Raw genomic sequence first — 21,539 nt, 5'->3', positions numbered from 1 at the left:
ATGAACAATTTCACAGTTATCGACGACAGAAGAGGGATAAGACCAGAGTTCTATGGTTCAATTTTCTTTTATTTTTTAAAAGAATAAGTGTTTAGTTAATTATTGATATAAATGTTTTGTTGAGTTCTTGGCAGTAATTTAAGTTGATGTTAAAATTTTAGTGGTGATAATGATAAAAAATAATAGTAGTTGTGAAAGTAATAAAGTATATTAAAAAAATAAAATTAATATTTGATTTTATGTGTATTTTATATATTATAAAATTTATATATTTTTAATCTTTTATATTTATATATTTTTGTTATATATATAAAAGATACTAACCAAACAAAGCTTATCATTTATTATTTGTCTCATGCAGGAAGAAAGAGGAACAACACTTCTTATAACATAGCTGTATAAAGTAATACACACCATTGAATTGCCGCTAAAACAATTATGATATCTTGTAGATTCACCTACCGCCTTTCCCTCCTCATTTATATCTTCAACCTCCAAACTGAAGTTTTATTAATAAAAAAATAAAAATTTATGTACAATTAAATTTTATGTAAAATTAATAATTAAAAATAATTAAATAATTTAATTAAATTTTTATTTAATAATTTTTAATTATAAATTTTATATAAAATTAATTGTACCTAAATTTTTATCTACTAATAAAAAATCAATTTGAAAGTGCATCCTCAATACTAGTAGTGTACTACTGAAATAAAAGGAACTTGAATTACTTGCTCCCAATCTTTTTATGAATTCCTTCCACTCACTTAAAAACACACACAAAACAAAATGGAAGAAAGAAGTGATTCCTATGCCGAAGCCCCAAAATTAAGTCTATCTTGGTCTACGCAACTTTATATTTCTTTCTTGACTGTTACAACTGACTTTGCATGCCGCCCTAACGGCTCCGTCAACCGCCGTTTCTACAACTTCTTCGACCGCAAGACCAAACCCAATGCCAACCCCGTTAACGGGGTCACCTCCAAAGACGTCATCGTTGACGCAGCAAAAGACGTTTGGTTCCGCCTATTCGCCCCCTCCTCTACCACCGCCCATAATGTCACCCTCCCCGTTGTCATGTACTTCCATGGTGGCGGATTTGCATTCCTCTCCCCAGCTTCCGTCGTTTATGACGCACTCTGCCGAAGATTTTGCCATCAACTCAATGCTATCGTTATCTCTGTCAACTACCGCCTTACGCCGGAGCACCGTTACCCTTGCCAGTACGATGACGGATTCGCCGCGATGAAATTCCTCGAAGAGAATCCCTCGGTCCTGCCGGAAAATGCTGACTTGGCAAAATGCTTCCTCGCCGGCGATAGTGCTGGCGCCAATTTGGCGCACCACGTGGCAATTCGGATTACGCAATCGGAGCTCCGAAAAGTCCGGGTCCTCGGTTTGCTCTCGATCCAGCCGTTCTTCGGAGGCGAGGAGCGAACCAAGGCGGAGATCCAACACGATCGGGTGCCGCTGGTGTCGGTGGCAAGGACTGATTGGATGTGGAAGGCGTTCTTACCAAACGGGTCGGACCGGAACCACGGGTCATGTAACGTATCGGGTCCAAATGCTTTGGATATTTCAGGGCTTAATTACCCAAATACCCTTGTGTTTGTGGGCGGGTTTGATCCGTTACAGGATTGGCAAAGAAGATACTATGAGTGGTTAAGGAAATCAGGTAAAGCGGCTCAGCTAATTGAGTATCCAACTATGTTCCATGCCTTTTATGTATTCCCTAATTTGCCTGAATCTTCTCAATTGATCTCACAAGTCAAAGATTTCATCGCCAATAGGGTGTCTAATTCCGAATAATCATTAGTATCATTATTAAGTTGACTTTCTTCACAGTATGCTTAAAAGTTTATTAATTTTCTCTACTAGAGAAAATACTTGATACCTGTCATATGGTATTAAAAATAAGACTAAGATTAAAATTAAAGTCTGTAAGTTTGTAGATGAATTATTATTACTTTATCAGTGAATCATGTGATGATGCAAAATTTAATAAATGTAAAATTAATACTAGATAATACTTAAATATTAGTTTTTATTTTTTTATATATTTTAATTGACGATAATCAGGTTTGAACTATTTGAGTCTTTACACACTTAAACAAGGTACAACCAGGAGCATGGGCAATTAACATAATATGTGGTAATCAATGCACAAATCAGCCAAAGGTCAAAACCCAACCCCACCTGCCCTATCAACACATGTGTGGGTGGCGTTGTCCGATAGTCTCAACTACATCATTCGTTTATTACTTCTTGCATGTACGAAAAGCAATGAATAAATTACCATTCTAATCTTTTTCAAATGTCAAACGAGACAATCTAATTCAATATTCTAATAGATTAATTCGATAAAATTATCTAACAAATTATTCATGTTACATAGTTTTATCGAACATGAACAATTTTTAAATATTGACTTAGTTATATTTTTATAGTTAAAAATGACAATTTATTAAAAAATAATAATCTCTTTTTTCAACAAAGTTGGATCTCTTGGACCTTATTAACTCCTTTTCATCTATATTTATATATATATATATATATATATATATATATATATATATATATATATATTATATATATAGTATATTAATTTACTTATCATTAGTCCATCATTTTATTTTTTAAGCAGGTATACTAATAACACAAATGGAATTAATTAAAATAGTTGAAATGACTGAAAGTTGTTGAGTATCAAACCTTAAAAAAAGAAAAATAATTAATATTTACTTTCTAAAATTTGTATACAAAATATTATTTGTACTTTAAAATTAATTATTATATATTTGTGTATAAATACATATATTGTTTAATTTATTTTTAGTGTATATTTTGTATTTCAATGTATATTTTATACTGTTAACTGATTTTAACAATTAATTTTAGTGTATACTTAACATGGTTAAACTTTTATACAACACAAATTTATAAATATAAATTTTGATAAAAAAAAAGTTATATTTAGAATGATAACGAGAAAAAAAGTTTATTAAAAGTACAATATCTAAACAAAATTATGGAAAAAGTAAGTGACATTGGAAAGATGGAGAGTGAATATGTCACTCTTATTCAATGGAAAATTTTATTACAAAAATATAAAGATAAAGGATAATATTACAAAATCATGCCCTACAAAAGACACTTTTTCATATATTACCGTATTGGTTTGTATTGTGTATAGAGAGATTGTCTTGTTCTATTAATTAACAAGTTGATAGGGGCTTGTGGAAGTTGGTTGCGGTTTCTAGAGAGGGCCCAAAAATTTTTTATTTGATGTTTATCGATGATTTGCTTCTTTTCTATAAAGCCGAAAAACAACAAGTTCAAACTGTAATGGTAGCTTTAGAAATTTTCAGCAGAGCCTCTGGGATGAAGGTTAATGTGAAAAAATCTAAAACGCTATGCTCCAAGAATGTTTCAGCGACAAGAAAAGAGATTTTCACCGGAGTGTCCTCCATCAGATTCGTCCAGAACTTGAGCAAGTATTTAGGGGTGAACCTTAATCACTCTCGGGTGATATGCGCAACTTTCAACGATATTTTGGACAAGATTCGGAGAAGGCTAGCCAGCTGGAAAGAGAAATTGCTTAATAAGGCGGGCAGACTTTGTTTGCTCAACTCGGTAGTGACTGCGATTCCTACTTACCGCATGCAGGTATCTCTCTTCCCTAAAGGGATAACTAATAAGATAGAATCCATGATGCGAAACTTTCTATGGAAGGGTCAAACTGATGGTAGAGGCCTGAATCTAGTTGACTGGAAAGTGTTGGTCACCCCTAAGAAGTTTGGAGATCTGGAAATTAGAGATCCTTTTTGTGCTAATATTGCTTTTCTTGGAAAACTAGTTTGGCAACTTTTTCACCATCCTGACAAGCTATGGGTTCAACTGTTGACGGAGAAATACCATTCTTCTAAGGATGATTGTTTCAATAGGTCTCGAAGAAGGAGATCTTACGTTTGGAAGAGTATATGTCGAGTTTGGGATATCCTGAAGGAAGGTTTTATTTGGTGCATTGGGAATTTAGAACATAACTTTTGGTTTTCTAAATGGAGAAAAAAGGGGCGACTATGTCAGGAGATGAATTATGTCTACATTTCTGATTCGGATCTCAGGATCTTGGATCTTTGGTCATCTGGACAATGGAACCTTGAGAATATCTATTCTCCTCTGCATATGTAAGGTCCCACATCGGTTGGAGAGGGGAACGAAGCATGCCTTATAAGGGTGCGAATACCTCTCCATAGCATGACGCGTTTTGACGAGTGAGTGTGGGGGGTTTCGGCTATCATCCCTATCGTCAAAGGCAAAACCATGAGGCATTGTGTGCCAAAGCGGACAATATCGTGCTAGCGGGTGGTCTGTGCTGTTACAGATAGTATCAGGACTGGAGCCTGGATCGATGTGCCAACGAGGGCGCTGGACTCCCTTAGGGGGGTGGATTGTAAGGTCCCACATCGGTTGGGGAGGGAAATGAAGCATGCCTTATAAGGGTGCGGATACCTCTCCCTAGCATGACGCGCTTTGACGAGTGAGTGTGGGGGGCTTCGGCTATCATCCCTATCGTCAAAGGCAAAACCGTGAGGCCTTGTGTGCCAAAGCGGACAATATCATGCTAGCGGGTGGTCTGGGCTGTTACAGCATCAGTCTCTGCAGAGCAACATTAACTCTTACAACTCGGGTGTTCAAGCTGGTTCAGAGGTCGGTTTTCTTGTGTTAGTAGAGATTGGAAGGGAAGGTGGCAACAAGGCTGTTTGGGAACAATTGAGAGTAGTAGCATTTTGTAAGGAGAGTTGTTTACTATTTGGAAAGACTTTCTTTTAGCAGGGACTCGGGACAAAGAGACATTATATGTGAGACAGACTGTGTGGAGGCTTTTACTATTGTAGGGTTTATTGATCCTTTGGTGTTCAAAATCCGAGATATTATGTCCTGGAAATGGTGTGCTGATCTCCGGTTGATCTTGAGAGATGCAAATACATAGCAGACATCATGGCAAAGACTGCAATGAGGACCCTTTCTCCCCAAGTGGAGCTTCCGTTGCCTTGAAAAGAGTTTGAGAGTAGTATTTAACGGGACTGCCTTTTTTAAGCAATTTCTTATTTATTTTTTCTTTTTTAATCATTATTTTTTTCTTTTAAGTCACCAAAAAAATATAAACCAAACTTTTTATTTTAAACTTTTTCAAAATTAAACACCAAAATGTTAGATTTTTTAAGTATTTTTATCCTTTTTTTTAACCTCTTATATTATCTATTCAAACTAATGATCAAAATTACTCTATAAATAAGTGTGTCTACTTCATGGAAAATGAAAGAAATTAAAGCCCCACCTTTACAATTCTTCTAACACATAATCTTAGAGTAACCCAACACAAGTCTTGTATATCACAATTTACCGATCACCTCCTCCTCCACATTTGTTTATATAAACTAATCATAGCAAAACTATATAAAGAAATCTTCACTAGATCTAAATTTAACGTCTGTTCTATTTTATTATCGTTTTATGATTATCTCAATCACTTTTCATTCACTTTCAACAAACATAGATACATAACTCAAAATATGACAACAGAAGATGATTCTCAATTACCAAAACTATCCCTTGCTTGGCATACACGGTTCTCCCTTTCTTTGTTTGCTGCTTTAAACGACATTGCATGCCGCCAAGACGGAACCGTTAACCGCCGTTTCACCAAAATTATCGACCGTAAGACCAAACCCAATGCCACTCCCATTAAAGGTGTCATCTCCAAAGACGTCACCGTTGACGTTACAAAAACCGTTTGGTTTCGCCTTTACAGTCCCTCGGCTACTACTGTTGACGGCGATGCCACCCTCCCTGTCCTCATCTTCTTCCACGGAGGTGGATTCGCGTTCTTCGCCCCATCCTCTTTCAGTTACGACGCAGTTTGCCGTAGATTCGTTAGGCAACTCAATGTCATTGTTGTTTCCATCAATTACCGCCTAACACCGGAGAACCGCTACCCCAGCCAATACGATGACGGATTCGCCGTCGTGAAATTCCTAGACGAGAACCCCTCAGTCTTGCCGGGAAATGCTGACGTGTCAAAATGTTTCGTTGCTGGTGATAGCGCGGGTGCCAATTTGGCACATCACGTGGCACTTCGGGTTGCACAGTCGGAGCTCCGAAAAATCCGGTTAATCGGGTTAGTATCAATACAACCATTCTTCGGTGGAGAGGAGCGGACCGAGGCGGAAATTCGGCTTGGGGATGGTGCGCCGTTGGTGTCCATGCCAAGGACCGATTGGCTTTGGAAGGTTTTCTTGCCGGATGGGTCGAATCGAGACCACGAGGCGGTCAATGTGTCGGGTCCCAATGCCATGGATATTTCGGGTTTGAATTACCCGAGTACCCTTGTGTTTGTGGGCGGGTTTGACCCGTTACAAGATTGGCAAAGAAGGTACTTTGATTGGTTAAAGAAATCAGGAAAAGAGGTTGAGTTAATTGAGTATCCAAGCATGTTCCATGCATTTTATTTGTTCCCTAATTTGCCCGAGGCCTTTCAGTTGATCTCACAAGTTAAGGATTTCATCACCAAGGAAGTCTCCAACTCCAAATAATTTGTTGAATTGTTTATGATTGACTTTAACAATGTAACAATTAACCATAGTTCTATTTGAATGGTATTTTAAATATGTAAATATAGAGATAGAAAAATAATAAAAGTATGGTATTTAAAATAGAAACCTCAGTTTCGGTCCTCCACACAGAATAATACATAAAATTATATAAAAATTTTTATTAAAAAAATCAAATAAAAAATATATATAATAATTATTATAATAAATATTTTAAAAAATTAGTATTTATCTTAACAAATTTAGATTGATTAAGTGATCTTTTCACTTGTTTATTTTAGGATAATTTAATTTATTTTTATGACATAATTTTTAAGTTTTTAAATTTATAGACTTACAATTATTTTTTCTCTCCAAAATTATGAGTGAGATCCGAACCCAAAATCTCTAAATAAAGGTGGAAAAATTATACCATTTGAGTTATAACTCATTGGCATAGATTTATAATCATTACAAAAACTATTGAATTGATTAATATTTCTTGATAACATTATTGAACACCATTGCATTAGTTAGTTTGAACTTTAAAGACAAACCAATAACAATTTTTGTTATTCAATATATCATTTATTCTATTAGAAAATAAATTAGTATTCTCTAAATTGATAAATATATATTTTTTTAATTTTTTATACTATTTTATTTGGCAATATTTGCTATTGAAGAATAGTAAATGACCACACTATCCTACAATATAAAGTACAAATAATTTTTTATCTTAAAATTAATTTTGGTTAGTGAGATAAAATTTAAAATAAATTTTTTTTACTCAAATTTAAATTTGAATTCAGAATTGATTAACAATTTATCCTTTTTTAATTTTAATAACAAAAATAAATCAATTAGGTGCAAAATATTCAGTCTTTAATGATTTTAATTGTTTAAATTTTAATTATCAAAAATTATGTTAGAAATTAATTATAACTTAATAATCGATAATATATATATTAGTACATAAATAATAATATTTAATGTATTAATTATTTATTTTTTTGACAAGGTTAATATATAATTTATTGAGCGTTGATTTATTGTCTTTTTTTATAAACTTTGTAGTATGTGAAAATAGTGATTTTATTTTTTATTATTATTTAAAAAATTATTCATAATTTTTTATTGTATAATTAATTTAATTAATAATCTTTATTATTGTTTTTCTACTAAAAAAATCAGTTTATATTATTTATATATTTTTTTTAATACTAATAAATAAATAGGTATTTGCAATATTATACTTATTATCTTAGATGATAACTTAAGTTACTTATTTTATATGTTAGACAATATAAATATCATCTTGTACCTTAAATTTAGGGTAGTTTACTCAATTAAATTGTTTCTTCAAAAACGTTGCCGGATTACAACTTTTTCAAAGTATCAACACAAATGCAATTTTCCCAATTATATATAAATCGCGATACCATGCCACGAATTAGGACACACGTAAATCGCTACACCCTGTCGCGGTTTACGTTGGATGACACAAGTACATAAACCGCTACACCCTGTAGCAGTTTATGAGTTAATTGGTTCCTGAAAAAACCACAGTATCCTCTAACGGTTTCTTTGAAGTTGGCGTGACTATAAAATTCGCTTGAGATGGTAGCAGATTATTCATTTGAAGACTTTAAAAGTGAGATAGAAAGAGAAAGTAGAGAGAAAGTAGAGAGAAGTTTGGTTTAGTTTGAGTTTCTTGGAGCAATCTCTTCAATTGGAACCATGGCGGATGAAGGGTACTTGTACCGACTCAACGACGTTGCTCACGTTGCCGGCGACATCAATGGAGAGGTAAGTTTGTTTTATTTTGTTTGGATATTGACGTATATTTATGTAGTATTCAAGGTATATTAATTAAAAAACAGAACCTTAGTTTAGTTTAGAGTTTGAAGATTAAAATTAAAAATTAAAAAATAAATGTAGAGAATTTGAAGTTAGGTATTTAAAAATGAAGATCGGAATTTGAAATGTAGGATTTATGATTTATTTTTAGTTTTTGAAATTATTATTTAAATTTTGAAATTTTAAACTTAAGATTTTGAAGCTTTATAGTTTACTATTTGAAATTTTAGATTTAAACTTTAAGTAAATAACGTAAAGTTTGTTGATTCGTAGTTGAAATTTAAGATGTAAATCTTAAACTTTAAATTTTTAAACCTTGGACTTATGGATGCTAAAGTTGGACATTCGTTAGTTGTTGTAATGTTCATATATTCGTTGTATAGTTTCATATAAATGGTGATACCTGTTTCTCTTTTTGAACAAAATTTATATTAATAGTAATTATAAGAGAACTATATTTATGATTTTAGTTAACTGATTCGATACATTAGCCAACTGTAGTTTTTATTTTGAAATATAAATTATGGTTTAGATCTGTAAGTGTTAGAAATTAATCAATTTGACGTTATTTTTCTCACAACATACAGCCAAGTCGGTGTGTTTACAGCGTTTGAAGATAACAGAATATGCCGTTGCATGATAGGATTATACCTTATTTAGAGAGAGCTGATTTGTACTACTTGGCTAAGATGTACGCGCATTGGTTCTGGCTGGATGAGTCTTTAGTCAGCGCATTTATCGAGAGGTGGTGGTTTGAGACACACAATTTTCATATGCCGTTCGAAGAGTGTACCATCACACTCCAGGATGTGGCATATCAACTAGGGCTGCCCGTAGATGAAAAGGTTGTTTCTTGGTGCTTGACAAACTTCCACCTGCATATCGAGATGCCATTGTACCTGTCTGAGATGACCAGTATACCCTCTTGCGGAGTCACATGTTGCCGCAGGTTGGTCACAAAGAAAGACCACGACTTTGCAGTTTTTCCTTTGACAAGGACAAAATCAATTGGCAAGATGTTTGAGTTTCCATCTTGCGCGATAGCTAGAAGCAAAGTGTTGCCATACTTGCCATACAAATGAGTACCGTGTATGCTTACCAGAGGCTTACAATGTCAAAATACCTCAACACAAGGAGAAAATATCCAAAAAAGACAATGAAAGTATACGATAGAATCGTCAACTTGATCACGACTCGAATAAGAGAAGTCTTCAACAACCTAACTGTTCCTTCCATGGTAGACTGCACACCAAGGATCCAACGGGACAGATCGGCACAAGACTCTTTCCAATCTCCGTAGATTTGTGTTACTGTCTTCTGTTTTGTCATCCAGGCCTTTCTATAACTAAGCCTGAACGGCTGAACCCGTACGTTGCTTCAGTAGCTTCCTACAACACCTTTATCGAAACCGCCGCATCGGCTCTAACCAAAGGAAAGATCTTTGCACAAATTATATGATAATCAAGTTGTCGGTGATCGCTTGATATCGATGTAGCCAAGCAAGTATGTAGCTCGTTGTACCGTCTAACTTCTCGGTACTCTTTTGCTGTCGAAGTATGATGCGAATCATCCACATGCAACCTTTATCAAACTCCTTGCACCTCCCATGATACTTAAGATGATTCAACTCTATCACCCTATACTCAATTTCACAGTGAATGCTGTAATCCTTTACACTCAAAACAACTTCCTCCTTACTTTGGAAAGATTGACCAATTTGAAATTAAAATGTAGCATTTCTCTTGTGCAATCCATGACCCCTAAAGGTAGAAACTATGTCCGGTGGTTGGCCGATGGCTTCCAAGTTCGGGGTTGAGAAATGTGGAGGTTGTTGCTCTGTGTCAGAACTTGACGGTCCCTGATGTGTAGATGAGTTTGTCGAAATATCCTCATTACTGTCCCCACCAATATCAGTAGGCTCTTCATCCAAATGATCCTCTCGCATCGCATTTTTAACCCGATCCAGTTCACCCTCACGTGCAATGTGCGGAATCGGACGGCCTGAAGTAGCTACCCCAACTACACCAAATGGACGATTAGCCAGCAGACAATCAGGTGCAATGACAGGCATGGATGTAGAAGCACCCCCACCGTAGTCAATTGAGGATTCAGAGCCGATGCTCCATAACTATCGATGCCATGTTCCAACTTGGCATACAACTCATGTATTCTTATTTCCGGAAAACTCCACCGACAATGAAACAAAACCTGCATATCTTCGTCGGATCCTATCACGAATGTTTCATACTTCACGCCAGATGACTGATGATTGGATTTTTGATGGTATAGAATTTCATAAATGAATTCTCGTTGCAAGTATAGTTTCTAAACCAATCAATAATCCTTTCATACAAAAAGTTGTTTGTCACTAGTACAAACCCCTAAAATTTATAAACCGAAGTATTCAAACATCGGGTCGTTCTCCCTAGGAATTACAATAAAGTGTCTTGTTATTGGTTAGAAATGTGTTTTGGGGTTTTGATAAGAGGCATGAAAGTAAATGGCAATGAAAATAAACTAACAACTATAAAAGGCTCTTGGCAAGGTATGAAAATTAGAAGTTCTATCCTAGTTATCCTCCTCAATTGTGATGAGAATTGTTCATTGCTACCACTTAGTTAACCCTTACTAAAGAAAGGAAAGTCAAGTGGATGAATTGACTTGAGCCACAAGTCCTAGCCAACTTCCAAGGAAAGACTAGCTTTAGTGCACTCCAAACCAATTAGCAATCTCTCCAATTACCAATCAACAAAGGGATTAGATAACTCAAGTGTCACTAATTACTCTACCTAGGCCAAGAGGAACAAAATCTATACTATATCTAGAAGAGGCATTTCAACAAACACATAAAAGGCACTAAAAGTAAACAACATAAATTGCAAGAATTAAAGAGAGATCTAACTACAAAGGCAAGAGATTAACAATGGAAAAGCAAAGAAGAACAATTATTATGAATTACCTCTTATTGAATTGAAAGGAAATGGAAGGAACAATACTAGATCTACAACAAAATGTAAGAACAATATAAAGGAAATTACAATAAAAGAATAGAAGAAGATGAATCTAACAACAAGGAATTGAAAGGTAGAAGTAGAAGAAAGCAAATATTAAAACCTAGATCTAAGAACTAATCCTAATCCTAATCCTAATTCTAGAGAGAAGTGATAGCTTCTCTCTCTAGAAACTAACTTCTAGATCTAAACTAAACTAATTGGTAACTAACATGTGTTTCCCGCTTCACTCCTTGGGTTAAATAGCATCAGAAATGAGTTGGATTGGGCCCACAAGGCTTCTAAAATCGCTGGCCACATGTTGCTTTAAGTGAACTAGGTGGCAGCAACGGCGCGTGCGCGTACTTTGCACGTGCGCGCCACCATACGTGTAGCAACCATGGCAAATCTTATATCGTTTCGAAGCCCCGGATGTTAGCTTTCCAACCCAACTGGAACCGCATCATTTGGACCTCTGTAGCTCAAGTTATGGTCGTTTAAGTGCGAAGAGGTCGGCTTGACAGCTTTCCGGTTCTTTCATTTCTTCATGAGTTCTCCAACTTTTCATGCTTCTTTCTTCATTCCCTTGATCCAATCTTTGCCTCCTAAACCTGAAATCACTTAGCAAACATATCAAGGTATCTAATGGAATCAAGGAGAATTAAATTTAGCTATTTTAAGACCTAAAAAGCATGTTTTCACTCTTAAGCACAATTAAAGGAGAAGTTATAAAACCATGCTATTTCAATGGATAAATGTGGGTAAAATGTTATAAAATCCCCAAAAATCAATACAAGATAAACCGTCAAAACGGGGTTTGTCAACCTCCCCACACTTAAACCAAGCATGTCCTCATGCTTAAGCTAAGAGAAAGCAAAGGGCATCAACATTTATTCTATGTAACCTATCTATATGCATCCTATCTACATGAATGCAATTGCTTGGTCAAAATAAATTAATTCCCAAGAAGCATATATAAGCACAAGGGCAAAAGGTATTAACAACCATGCCAAACCACAATTGAATTGAGCTATTAAATACTTTTACAAACTTGCATGAAAGGAGATGATCATTGGTGGAAACATGTAATTGAGCATCAAACCCTCACCGGATGTATTTGCACTCTATTCGCTCAAGTGTTTAGGGTGGATTCACTCAATTCTCTCCTAATCATGCTTTCTAATATTTATTTTTCTTCTAACAATCGACATATATTTCATGCATGCATACAAGTGTCATGAGGTCTTTTCTTTAGGTTGTAATGGGGCTAGGGTCAAGGTAGGATGCATATTTGGTCAAGTGAGTTTGAAATTTGAATCTTTGATAAGCTTAAACTTCCCACCTAACCTATGACATCCTATACAATTAAATTCCAACCTAGCTACCCATTTTTCACTCTTTCACGTACTCATGTATTCCTTTTTAATTTCACAACACCTATGCATTGATTTGATTGGACTATACTTTTGATTTGGGGCATTTTGTCCCCTTTTTATTCCTTTCTTTTTTTCTTTCTTTTTCTATTTTTTTTCTTTTCCATATTGCTTTTCTTTTTTTTTTCTTTTTCTTTTTTTTTCTTTTGTTTTTTTTTTCTCATTTTTTCTTTCTATCTACAAGAGCATCAATGCATAAGGTTTTACATTTGATCAATACATGAGCATATACCCGATTCCCAATATTTTCAATAATAATACAAAACTACCCTTTTATTCCCCCAATGTCCCAAGATTTCCCACACTTGAATGATACTCACGCACACTAGCCTAAGCCAATCAAAGATCCAAATAAGGACATTTATTGTTTTTCGCTTTAAGGCTTGTAATGTGCTAAATTAAGAACAAAGTGGGTTAATCGTCGGCTCAAAATTGGCTAACAAAGGAAGATCAAAGGTAAGGCTATTTGGGTAAGTGAGCTAAATGAAATTATGGCCTCAATCATATAAATGCATGAATACACAAAATAATGGACATAAAGAATCAAACAAATCAAAGATTACAATCATAGGAAGAGAATAATGCACACAAGAAGGAAAATAAATGGTTATAAGATGTAACCACACCATTAGGCTCAAATCTCACAAGCTTGTGTTCTTAGCTCAAAACATGATCCACAATATATATATTTCAAGCAAGTTCTATGAAAAGTTTTTACTCAAATCAATTAAGGTGCCCTATAGATAGAAATCTTGAAAAATTCATTATTTTGACTAAGCTTTATTGTGTATACATATGCAAAAATTAAGAGAATGCAAGTAAAAAACATAAAATCCTAGAATGAAATGCAAAAGTGTTGGGATTAGAAATTTGTCACCCAAAATCGCCGAGCGGTCGGACGACCTCCCCACACTTAAAAGTTTGCACCGTCCTCGGTACACGCAAAGGAGAGCAAGGTGGACGGGTTGCTACAATTGATGAGCTCCTTCAAAGGATTGTGCGGATGACTTGTTTGTTGCCCCATTTAGAAACTTTCCTTTCCTTCCGTATTGGTGGCCAACCCAAAAGGAAAGAAAGAAAGAAAATTAAGCCTATAACAAAGATATCAAGACAATTAGAACATAGGCGGGGGCTAATGCCAAAGAAGAGTAAGGTTCTCACTACATGTTAGCTATAACATGTAGAGGAGGAAACAATAAGAGAAAATGGCATATCAATGATACTTGATGCAAGAGTAAGGTTAAAGCATGAAGAGCATATGGCACATCAAGTTTACATAAGAAGAAGTGGGTCATAAAAGACAATATGAGGTCATATCAATGCACAAAGACTTAAGAGTCATACAAGATGAAGCATTGATTTAAAAGGTTCATCACCCACCCAACAATATCAAACAAGTCAAGAAGCACCAAAATAATGCAAGAATTTCTCAACAATTGAGTGTAAGAATCCAACACCATTATTGAAATGGCACTTAGAAAAAAATTGAAAACATGCTATAAAAACAAAATGAAAATGGAAAGAGTAGAAGTATGCGAATGCAGTGGACAAAAGAAAATGGAAGGTGAGAAAAAAAACTTTTTTTTTTTACCGACGCGTGCGCGTCATGCACGTTTACGCGTCGATGGGTATATTGGTCGAAGGACGCGTACGCGCCAGGTGCGCGCACGCGTGCGTCGAGTTAGGCCGGAGGCATAGTGTCGGCCCAAGTCTGGCACAACTCTCGGGTAAAAGTACCGGGGGTGCAGATTGTGCAATCGACGTGCGCGCGCACAATGCGCGTGCGCGTGCATTGCCAATTTAAGATCATGTGCGCGTACGCGTCAGGTGCGCGCACGCGTGCACAGACTTGTGCCTTAGGCCCAATGTTTGCACAGCGCAGGCCTAACTCTCGGGTTTTTGGCTGGGGTAGAATTTTTGCATCCACGCGTACGCGTACAGTGCGCGCCCGCGTGGATGGTCGAAAAATGCTCAAGTGCGCGTACGCGTCATGTGCGCGAACGCGTGGATGGTGTTCTGTTTTTCAAAAATTTTTGCTATGTTTTTGCACCAATCCAAGCATTCCAAACCTCCACGCTACTACCAAAACACCCTAAAACCTTATTTAACATGTTAAAATACTAATTAAACTCAACCAACTACTCTAAACATGAAATTAAACTAGTTCTACCAATATGTACAAAAGAGAAAATGAAAGGATTTTACCATGGTGGGGTGTCTCCCACCTAGCACTTTTTTTTATTGTCCTTAAGTTGGACTTATGGGGAGCTCCTCTCAAGGTGGCTTGTGCTTGTACTCATCTTGGAACTCCCACCAATGCTTGGTTTTCCATTGTGTCCCAAGACTTTTTATTTGTTGCACCAAGTTTTGATGGAGTTCTTCACAAGCTTGGGGCTCCCAAAGTTGATCCTCATGTATACCGGGATCCCATATCTTGTTTCTACACCCATCTTGAGGTTGATCATCATTATTAGTCCATCCGGGTGGTGAACAAGATGAATTCTCTATGAAGTGCCCAACAATCCTCCTAGACCTATCTATTTGAGCACTATTCCCACCTTTGTATTCAACTCTTGAAGTATCAACCAAAATGAGCCTTGATTTGCAACGCCAACCACGAAACATCTTTCGCTTACGCTTCATCCCACAAAGCATCCTAAGTTGACCATCCGTTTCAAGCAAGCCATACTCAAGTGGGACAATAAAGCTAATAGAAATGAATTTTACCCACTCAAGTGAGGGAGTAGATGACAACCTAGGCAAAGATGCTTTCAACGATCTTGACGAAGCATAACCAACCCTCGTTCTTCTATTTCTAGGGACTTCCACCTCTTCACAAGATCTCTTAATCTCAATCCTTTGTTCAACAATTTCATCAAAACCTTTTCCCTTACTCAAATCATAATAGGGAGGGTGAGAAAAATTTACCTCCTCAACGCTTTCAAATCCAACGGGAGAAGGTTCTTCATGCTCAAAGGATTCTTCACCACTAAGACTTGATGCTTGATCTTCACCACCAAGGGAACTCAATTCTTTCTCTATCCCATCCAAGTCTTCATATGGAATATGCCTTGGAAGGTGTGCACTTTCCTCCCTAGCATCAATTTCAATCACTTTGGAGGGCTTTTCTTCAACTCTATGTTCCCAAGGAGGCTCCACATCTCCTAAGTCTTCTACCATTTCTTCCTTGTCTTCAACAATTAAAGCTTCCTCCAATTGTTCCAATACAAAGCAACTTCCTTCATTTCCCACCGGAGTTTCCAATCTCTCCTTCATGCTATGTTCTTCATTTGATTCTCCACATGTAGCCGTGGGAGTTCCTTGAGTGTTCAAGCATTGGGAGGCTAATTGATTTGTTACCGCATCCAAGGCGACCATGAAATTTTGCACGTCCCTTTTCATCTCTTCTTGCCCTTGAACAAGAACGCCAAGGGTTTCATCCATTAGAGATTGGGGTGGGTGGAAGGATTCATCATTTTGAGGGAAGGGTTCACAGTAGGAAGGTGGTTCTTCTTGGTAGAGTTGTGGTGGTTCAATGTTTTCCATCCTTTCTACTTGTTGCACAACACACTCCATGGTTGCTTGAAATTGCTCCAATGCTTCCTTGAGATGATCCCTTAACTCTTGTTCCTCTTGGATGTCATGAGTAGGATCATGTGGCTCTTGGTTCAATGGACATGAGTATTCTTCCATGGGAGGTTGTGGTGGAAAGTCAAGTGGATGAATCAATTTGATTCCTCAAGTCCTAATCAACTCCTAAAGGAAAGACTAGCTTTAGTGCACTCCAAACCAATTAGCAATCTCTCCAATTACCAATCAACAAAGGGATCAGATAACTCAAGTGTCACTAATTACTCTACCTAGGCCAAGAGGAACAAAATCTATACTATATCTAGAAGAGGCATTTCAACAAACACATAAAAGACACTAAAAGTAAACAACATAAATTGCAAGAATTAAAGAGAGATCTAACTACAAAGGCAAGAGATTAACAATGGAAAAGCAAAGAAGAACAATTATTATGAATTACCTCTTATTGAATTGAAAGGAAATGGAAGGAACAATACTAGATCTACAACAAAATGTAAGAACAATATAAAGGAAATTACAACAAAAGAATAGAAGAAGATGAATCTAACAACAAGGAATTGAAAGGTAGAAGTAGAAGAAAGCAAAGATTAAAACCTAGATCTAAGAACTAATCCTAATCCTAATCCTAATTCTAGAGAGAAGTGAGAGCTTCTCTCTCTAGAAACTAACTTCTAGATCTAAACTAAACTAATTGGTAACTAACATGTGTTTCCCGCTTCACTCCTTGGGTTAAATAGCATCAGAAATGAGTTGGATTGGGCCCACAAGGCTTCTAAAATCGCTGGCCACATGTTGCTTTAAGTGAACTAGGTGGCAGCAACGGCGCGTGCGCGTACTTTGCGCGTGCGCGCCACCATACGTGTAGCAACCATGGCAAATCTTATATCGTTTCGAAGCCCCGGATGTTAGCTTTCCAACCCAACTGGAACCGCATCATTTGGACCTCTGTAGCTCAAGTTATGGTTGTTTAAGTGCGAAGAGGTCGGCTTGACAGCTTTCCGGTTCTTTCATTTCTTCATGAGTTCTCCAACTTTTCATGCTTCTTTCTTCATTCCCTTGATCCAATCTTTGCCTCCTAAACCTGAAATCACTTAGCAAACATATCAAGGTATCTAATGGAATCAAGGAGAATTAAATTTAGCTATTTTAAGACCTAAAAAGCATGTTTTCACTCTTAAGCACAATTAAAGGAGAAGTTATAAAACCATGCTATTTCAATGGATAAATGTGGGTAAAAGGTTATAAAATCCCCAAAAATCAATACAAGATAAACCGTCAAAACGGGGTTTGTCAATGACACAACCACAATAGAAATCTTGTAGAACAGCTTCTTCACCCACTTTGTCTCGCACACGTCCAACTTTTGTAGTATACTGGTTTTTAGATCTAACAGCATATTCAACGACCAGATAAAAACACTTAGTAGTTCTCTATCGATAAACTTTACACCGTGCAATTTACTTTTTTTAATTTTCCAGAGCAATACACTAGAACTAAAAAGCTCTCCTCACTCTCTATTTTAAAAATTTTGAATGAAAATGACACTCTACACATCATTCTCTCTTGCTGTTATAAATAGGCATTTTCCAAGCAGCCACATTGTTAAGGAACTGCTACAGGGTATTATGGTTTCTTCATGCTTGCCATTTCTTCAGAAACCGCTATAGGGTGTAGCAGATTCTATAGTCACATAAATCAACGTAAACCGCTACACCCTGTAGCAGTTTACGTGCAACCCTAAATCGTGGTACCCTGTCGCGATTTATCTATAATTGGAGAAGTTGCATTTGCGTCTGGTAATTTCAAAAGTTGTAATCTGGTGAAAATAATTTTTGGAGAATCAATTTAAATGAGTAAATTATCCTTAATTAAATTTATTAAATATTAAAAGAAAAACAATATGTATAGCTTCTAATGAAAATAAGATATTTAACATGGATGCTTTTTTTTAGGTACAAGATAAAAGATTGACAAAAAAAATTCATTATAATGGGTATTTTTATTTTAATAAATATTCTTCTATTTAATATTGTAAAAAATATATTGGCCATCCTTAATTACTACAGATTTAACTTTCATTGACAGTGATAAGATACCTAAATTGAGACATTTTTATACTATAGCATTCTTCAAATAAACAATCAATAAAATATTCATTCATGCCTTCTCATTTTAAATACATTTATACATAAAAAAATTACACATACAAAAGAAGAAAAGAAGAGTTGAAATAGCAAAAATAATAAAAATGATGATTCTTATAATTTTGTTTGACCATTTATATATAGAAGACAAGAAGACCATGATTATTTAACAAAATTAATTTATATTTATTGCATTCAATTTAAATAGGTAAAAAATTATCTTATTTTAGTTTAGTCCTTAATTCATATTATTTGAATTTGACTCAATATATATGATTTGATTTTATTTAATTATTAGTTGAAAATATCTTAGTTGTCTATTTTATATTTTTATTTATAGATTTATTATTTTAATGACTAATAAATTAATCAAATCAGTTAATTAATATACATAATTAGTATAATTAATTTGATTTAATAAATTAAAAAAATACTAACAAAATAAATTGATATAAATTATAATAAATTATTAATATAATATCTAATCAAATCAATTAGTTGATATAATTAATTCATTATATAAATTAGATTTAATAAATTAAGAGAAAAAATAAATAAAAAATATTCTTAGAAGCATGTCACATAAGCATAGTTGTCAGAATTGAGCCGGTGATCGAACCGGTTAGGTTACTAGGTCACTAGGTTACTGGTTCAACCGGTGGATCACTGGCTGAACCGGTTGACTCGATAATATGTAAATAAAAAATAAAAATAGTAAAAAATTTAAAATAAATATTTTTACTAATATTTTAAGAATATCAAACTATTTTAAAATAATATGGACCAGAAATAATAAGTATTTTGTTATTTTTATTCTAACATAAATATTTTATTTTATTTTTATATTAAAATAACTATTATTTTTAAATTTCAATAATTTATTAATTAGTTTATATCTATTATATTATTATATACTACAAGTATTTATTAAAAAATAATACTAATAGATATTATATAATTATGAAAAAAATGAGTTTATAATTATTGTTAAATAAAAATATAATTAATTTAAGAATAAGTAAATTTATAACTAAATTTAAAATAAATTAGATAGAAGTAAATTATTTGATAAAAAAAATGTGTATATATATTATAATTTGCATGAATTTTAATGAAATGGTGGATGTGAATAGCGTCACTTCTCCATAGGGGAGGGGTTCGAACCCCATATGTAACATTTTGTTAAAATTTAACTCCTAACCTGTTCGATTGAACCAAATTTTGCCGAATTCGACTGGGTTTAACCGGTTTGCAGCGGTTTTATAACTCATGTGGTCCAAACATCAGACCATTTTTTGGTTGAACCAGTTAGTCCGATCTGGTTTTAATAATACTGTACAGAGATGATGATTGGAGAAAACATTCTACAAGGAGAAAATATCCTACAAAAAGTTAAAATTTTAAGTATATTGGGTGTATCAAATAGGATAATGGAGAGAAGTAAATCATAGGATTCAAGCAGGTTGGTCAAAATGGCAGAGTGTGTCTGATTTTATATGTGACAAAAAAAATGCATTTAAAACTTAAAAGTAAATTCTATCGCACTGCTATTATATTGGTTATGTTTTATGATACAGAGCATTTGGCGGCCAAAAAGGAGCACGAACATAAGTTAAGTGTAGCAGAGATGAAGATGTTAAGATGGATGAGTGGTCATCGCTATTAGATAGAATAAAGAACGAATATATAAGTGAGAGAGAGAGAGAGAGAGAGAGAATTGGAGTAAGGGCTTGTTTGGGTGTGCTTCTAAGAAAATATCTTTTTTTTAGTTATCTTTTTTTAAAAGATCTTATAGAAAAGTAAAAGTAATTTTATGTTTGGGTATCTTAGGCAAAAAGATCTTTTTATTTATCAATTATGTTTGGGTATAACAATATAAAAGTACCTTTTTGTTTATTTATTACATGAAAACATCTTTTTTTTAAGGAAAAAAGATCTTTTAAAAAAAGATATAAATTACAACTTCTCATAAAAGATGTTTTTCTGATTTTTTTAGTGTTTTTACTTTTACTACTAGAAATTTGCCAAACAGATTAAAAAATAAAAAAAGATCTTTTTTCATTGAAAAAATATTTTTTTTTTATCAAAATAATGGCACCCAAACAAGCACTAACACCTATTGTGAAAAAGAAAGTAGAATCGCGTCAGGTAGTTTGGACATGTAAAAAAAAAATTGACAGAGTACCTAGTCAAGAGGATGGATGAGATGGAAAATAGATAAGAATTGAATGGTAGAGAAAGACCTAAAAAGACCATCTATAGAATGGTCAAATAAGATGTATATGCAAACAGTCTTTTTTTTTTTAGACATAATATATGATAAAATTTAATAAAATTATTTAATTCATGTAGTTAACTCTATTTAATGAAACAAGATTTTGTTGTTGTTTTTGTTGTTAATATATTAAAATATAAAGTGTTCAGCATATTTGGCAAATATTATGGTTGTGGATAAAATAAGGTGAAGCTAGTTTCCTGTATTCGTTAAACCATAGAAACAGAAGTACACAATAAAAAAATCCACACAAATTCCTTACACAAACATTAACGAGGACTAAGAAATGACATGCAAAGACCAACAATAATAATACAAAGTGCACATCATTTATATATAATATAGAAAAATTTTAAATGTATCTAAAACATCAGTATTTTAATACTTTTAATTATTATAAAAATATAATATATATATCAAAATTAATAATTAAAATTACTGAAATGCCGATATTTTAAACATATGTAAAAATTTTCCTATAAAATATATAAAGCTCATAAAAGATTGAGAAGGACACTAGGGACTTCAAAAAAGAAAATTAAAGATACATCATAGGAAAAAGAGTGGACGTGCTTGACTTTTCTTGCACATATATACAACGATAACTCATTTAGAGATAATTTGATTTACTTATACAATAATATACATTACCA

The 21,539-nt window shown here is 34.2% G+C and overlaps 2 protein-coding genes across 2 annotated transcripts; both read left to right on the top strand.

Moving 5' to 3' along the window:
- The first annotated feature begins 676 nt into the window (after positions 1 to 676).
- LOC130982595 (probable carboxylesterase 18) lies at positions 677 to 2,015 on the top strand. Its single transcript, XM_057906634.1, has one exon. It carries the CDS (start codon positions 790 to 792, stop codon positions 1,807 to 1,809), a length of 1,020 nt encoding a protein of 339 aa, XP_057762617.1. The 5' UTR covers positions 677 to 789; the 3' UTR covers positions 1,810 to 2,015.
- A 3,561-nt stretch (positions 2,016 to 5,576) lies between these two features.
- LOC130981098 (probable carboxylesterase 18) lies at positions 5,577 to 6,596 on the top strand. Its single transcript, XM_057904724.1, has one exon. The coding sequence runs from the start codon at positions 5,577 to 5,579 to the stop codon at positions 6,594 to 6,596; it is 1,020 nt and encodes a 339-aa protein (XP_057760707.1).
- The last annotated feature ends 14,943 nt before the right edge of the window (positions 6,597 to 21,539 follow it).

Source organism: Arachis stenosperma, chromosome 5 (genome assembly GCF_014773155.1).
Source record: "Arachis stenosperma cultivar V10309 chromosome 5, arast.V10309.gnm1.PFL2, whole genome shotgun sequence".
In the NCBI taxonomy this organism is placed as follows: domain Eukaryota; kingdom Viridiplantae; phylum Streptophyta; class Magnoliopsida; order Fabales; family Fabaceae; genus Arachis; species Arachis stenosperma.
The sequence above is the reverse complement of the archived record's forward strand: the minus strand, read 5'-3'. Positions and strand labels throughout refer to the sequence as shown.

What these genes read in the sequence shown, in the direction of transcription:
- LOC130981098 (XM_057904724.1), top strand. Translation starts at nt 5,577, where the DNA reads ATGACAACAGAAGATGATTCTCAATTACCAAAACTATCCCTTGCTTGG.
- LOC130982595 (XM_057906634.1), top strand. Translation starts at nt 790, where the DNA reads ATGGAAGAAAGAAGTGATTCCTATGCCGAAGCCCCAAAATTAAGTCTA.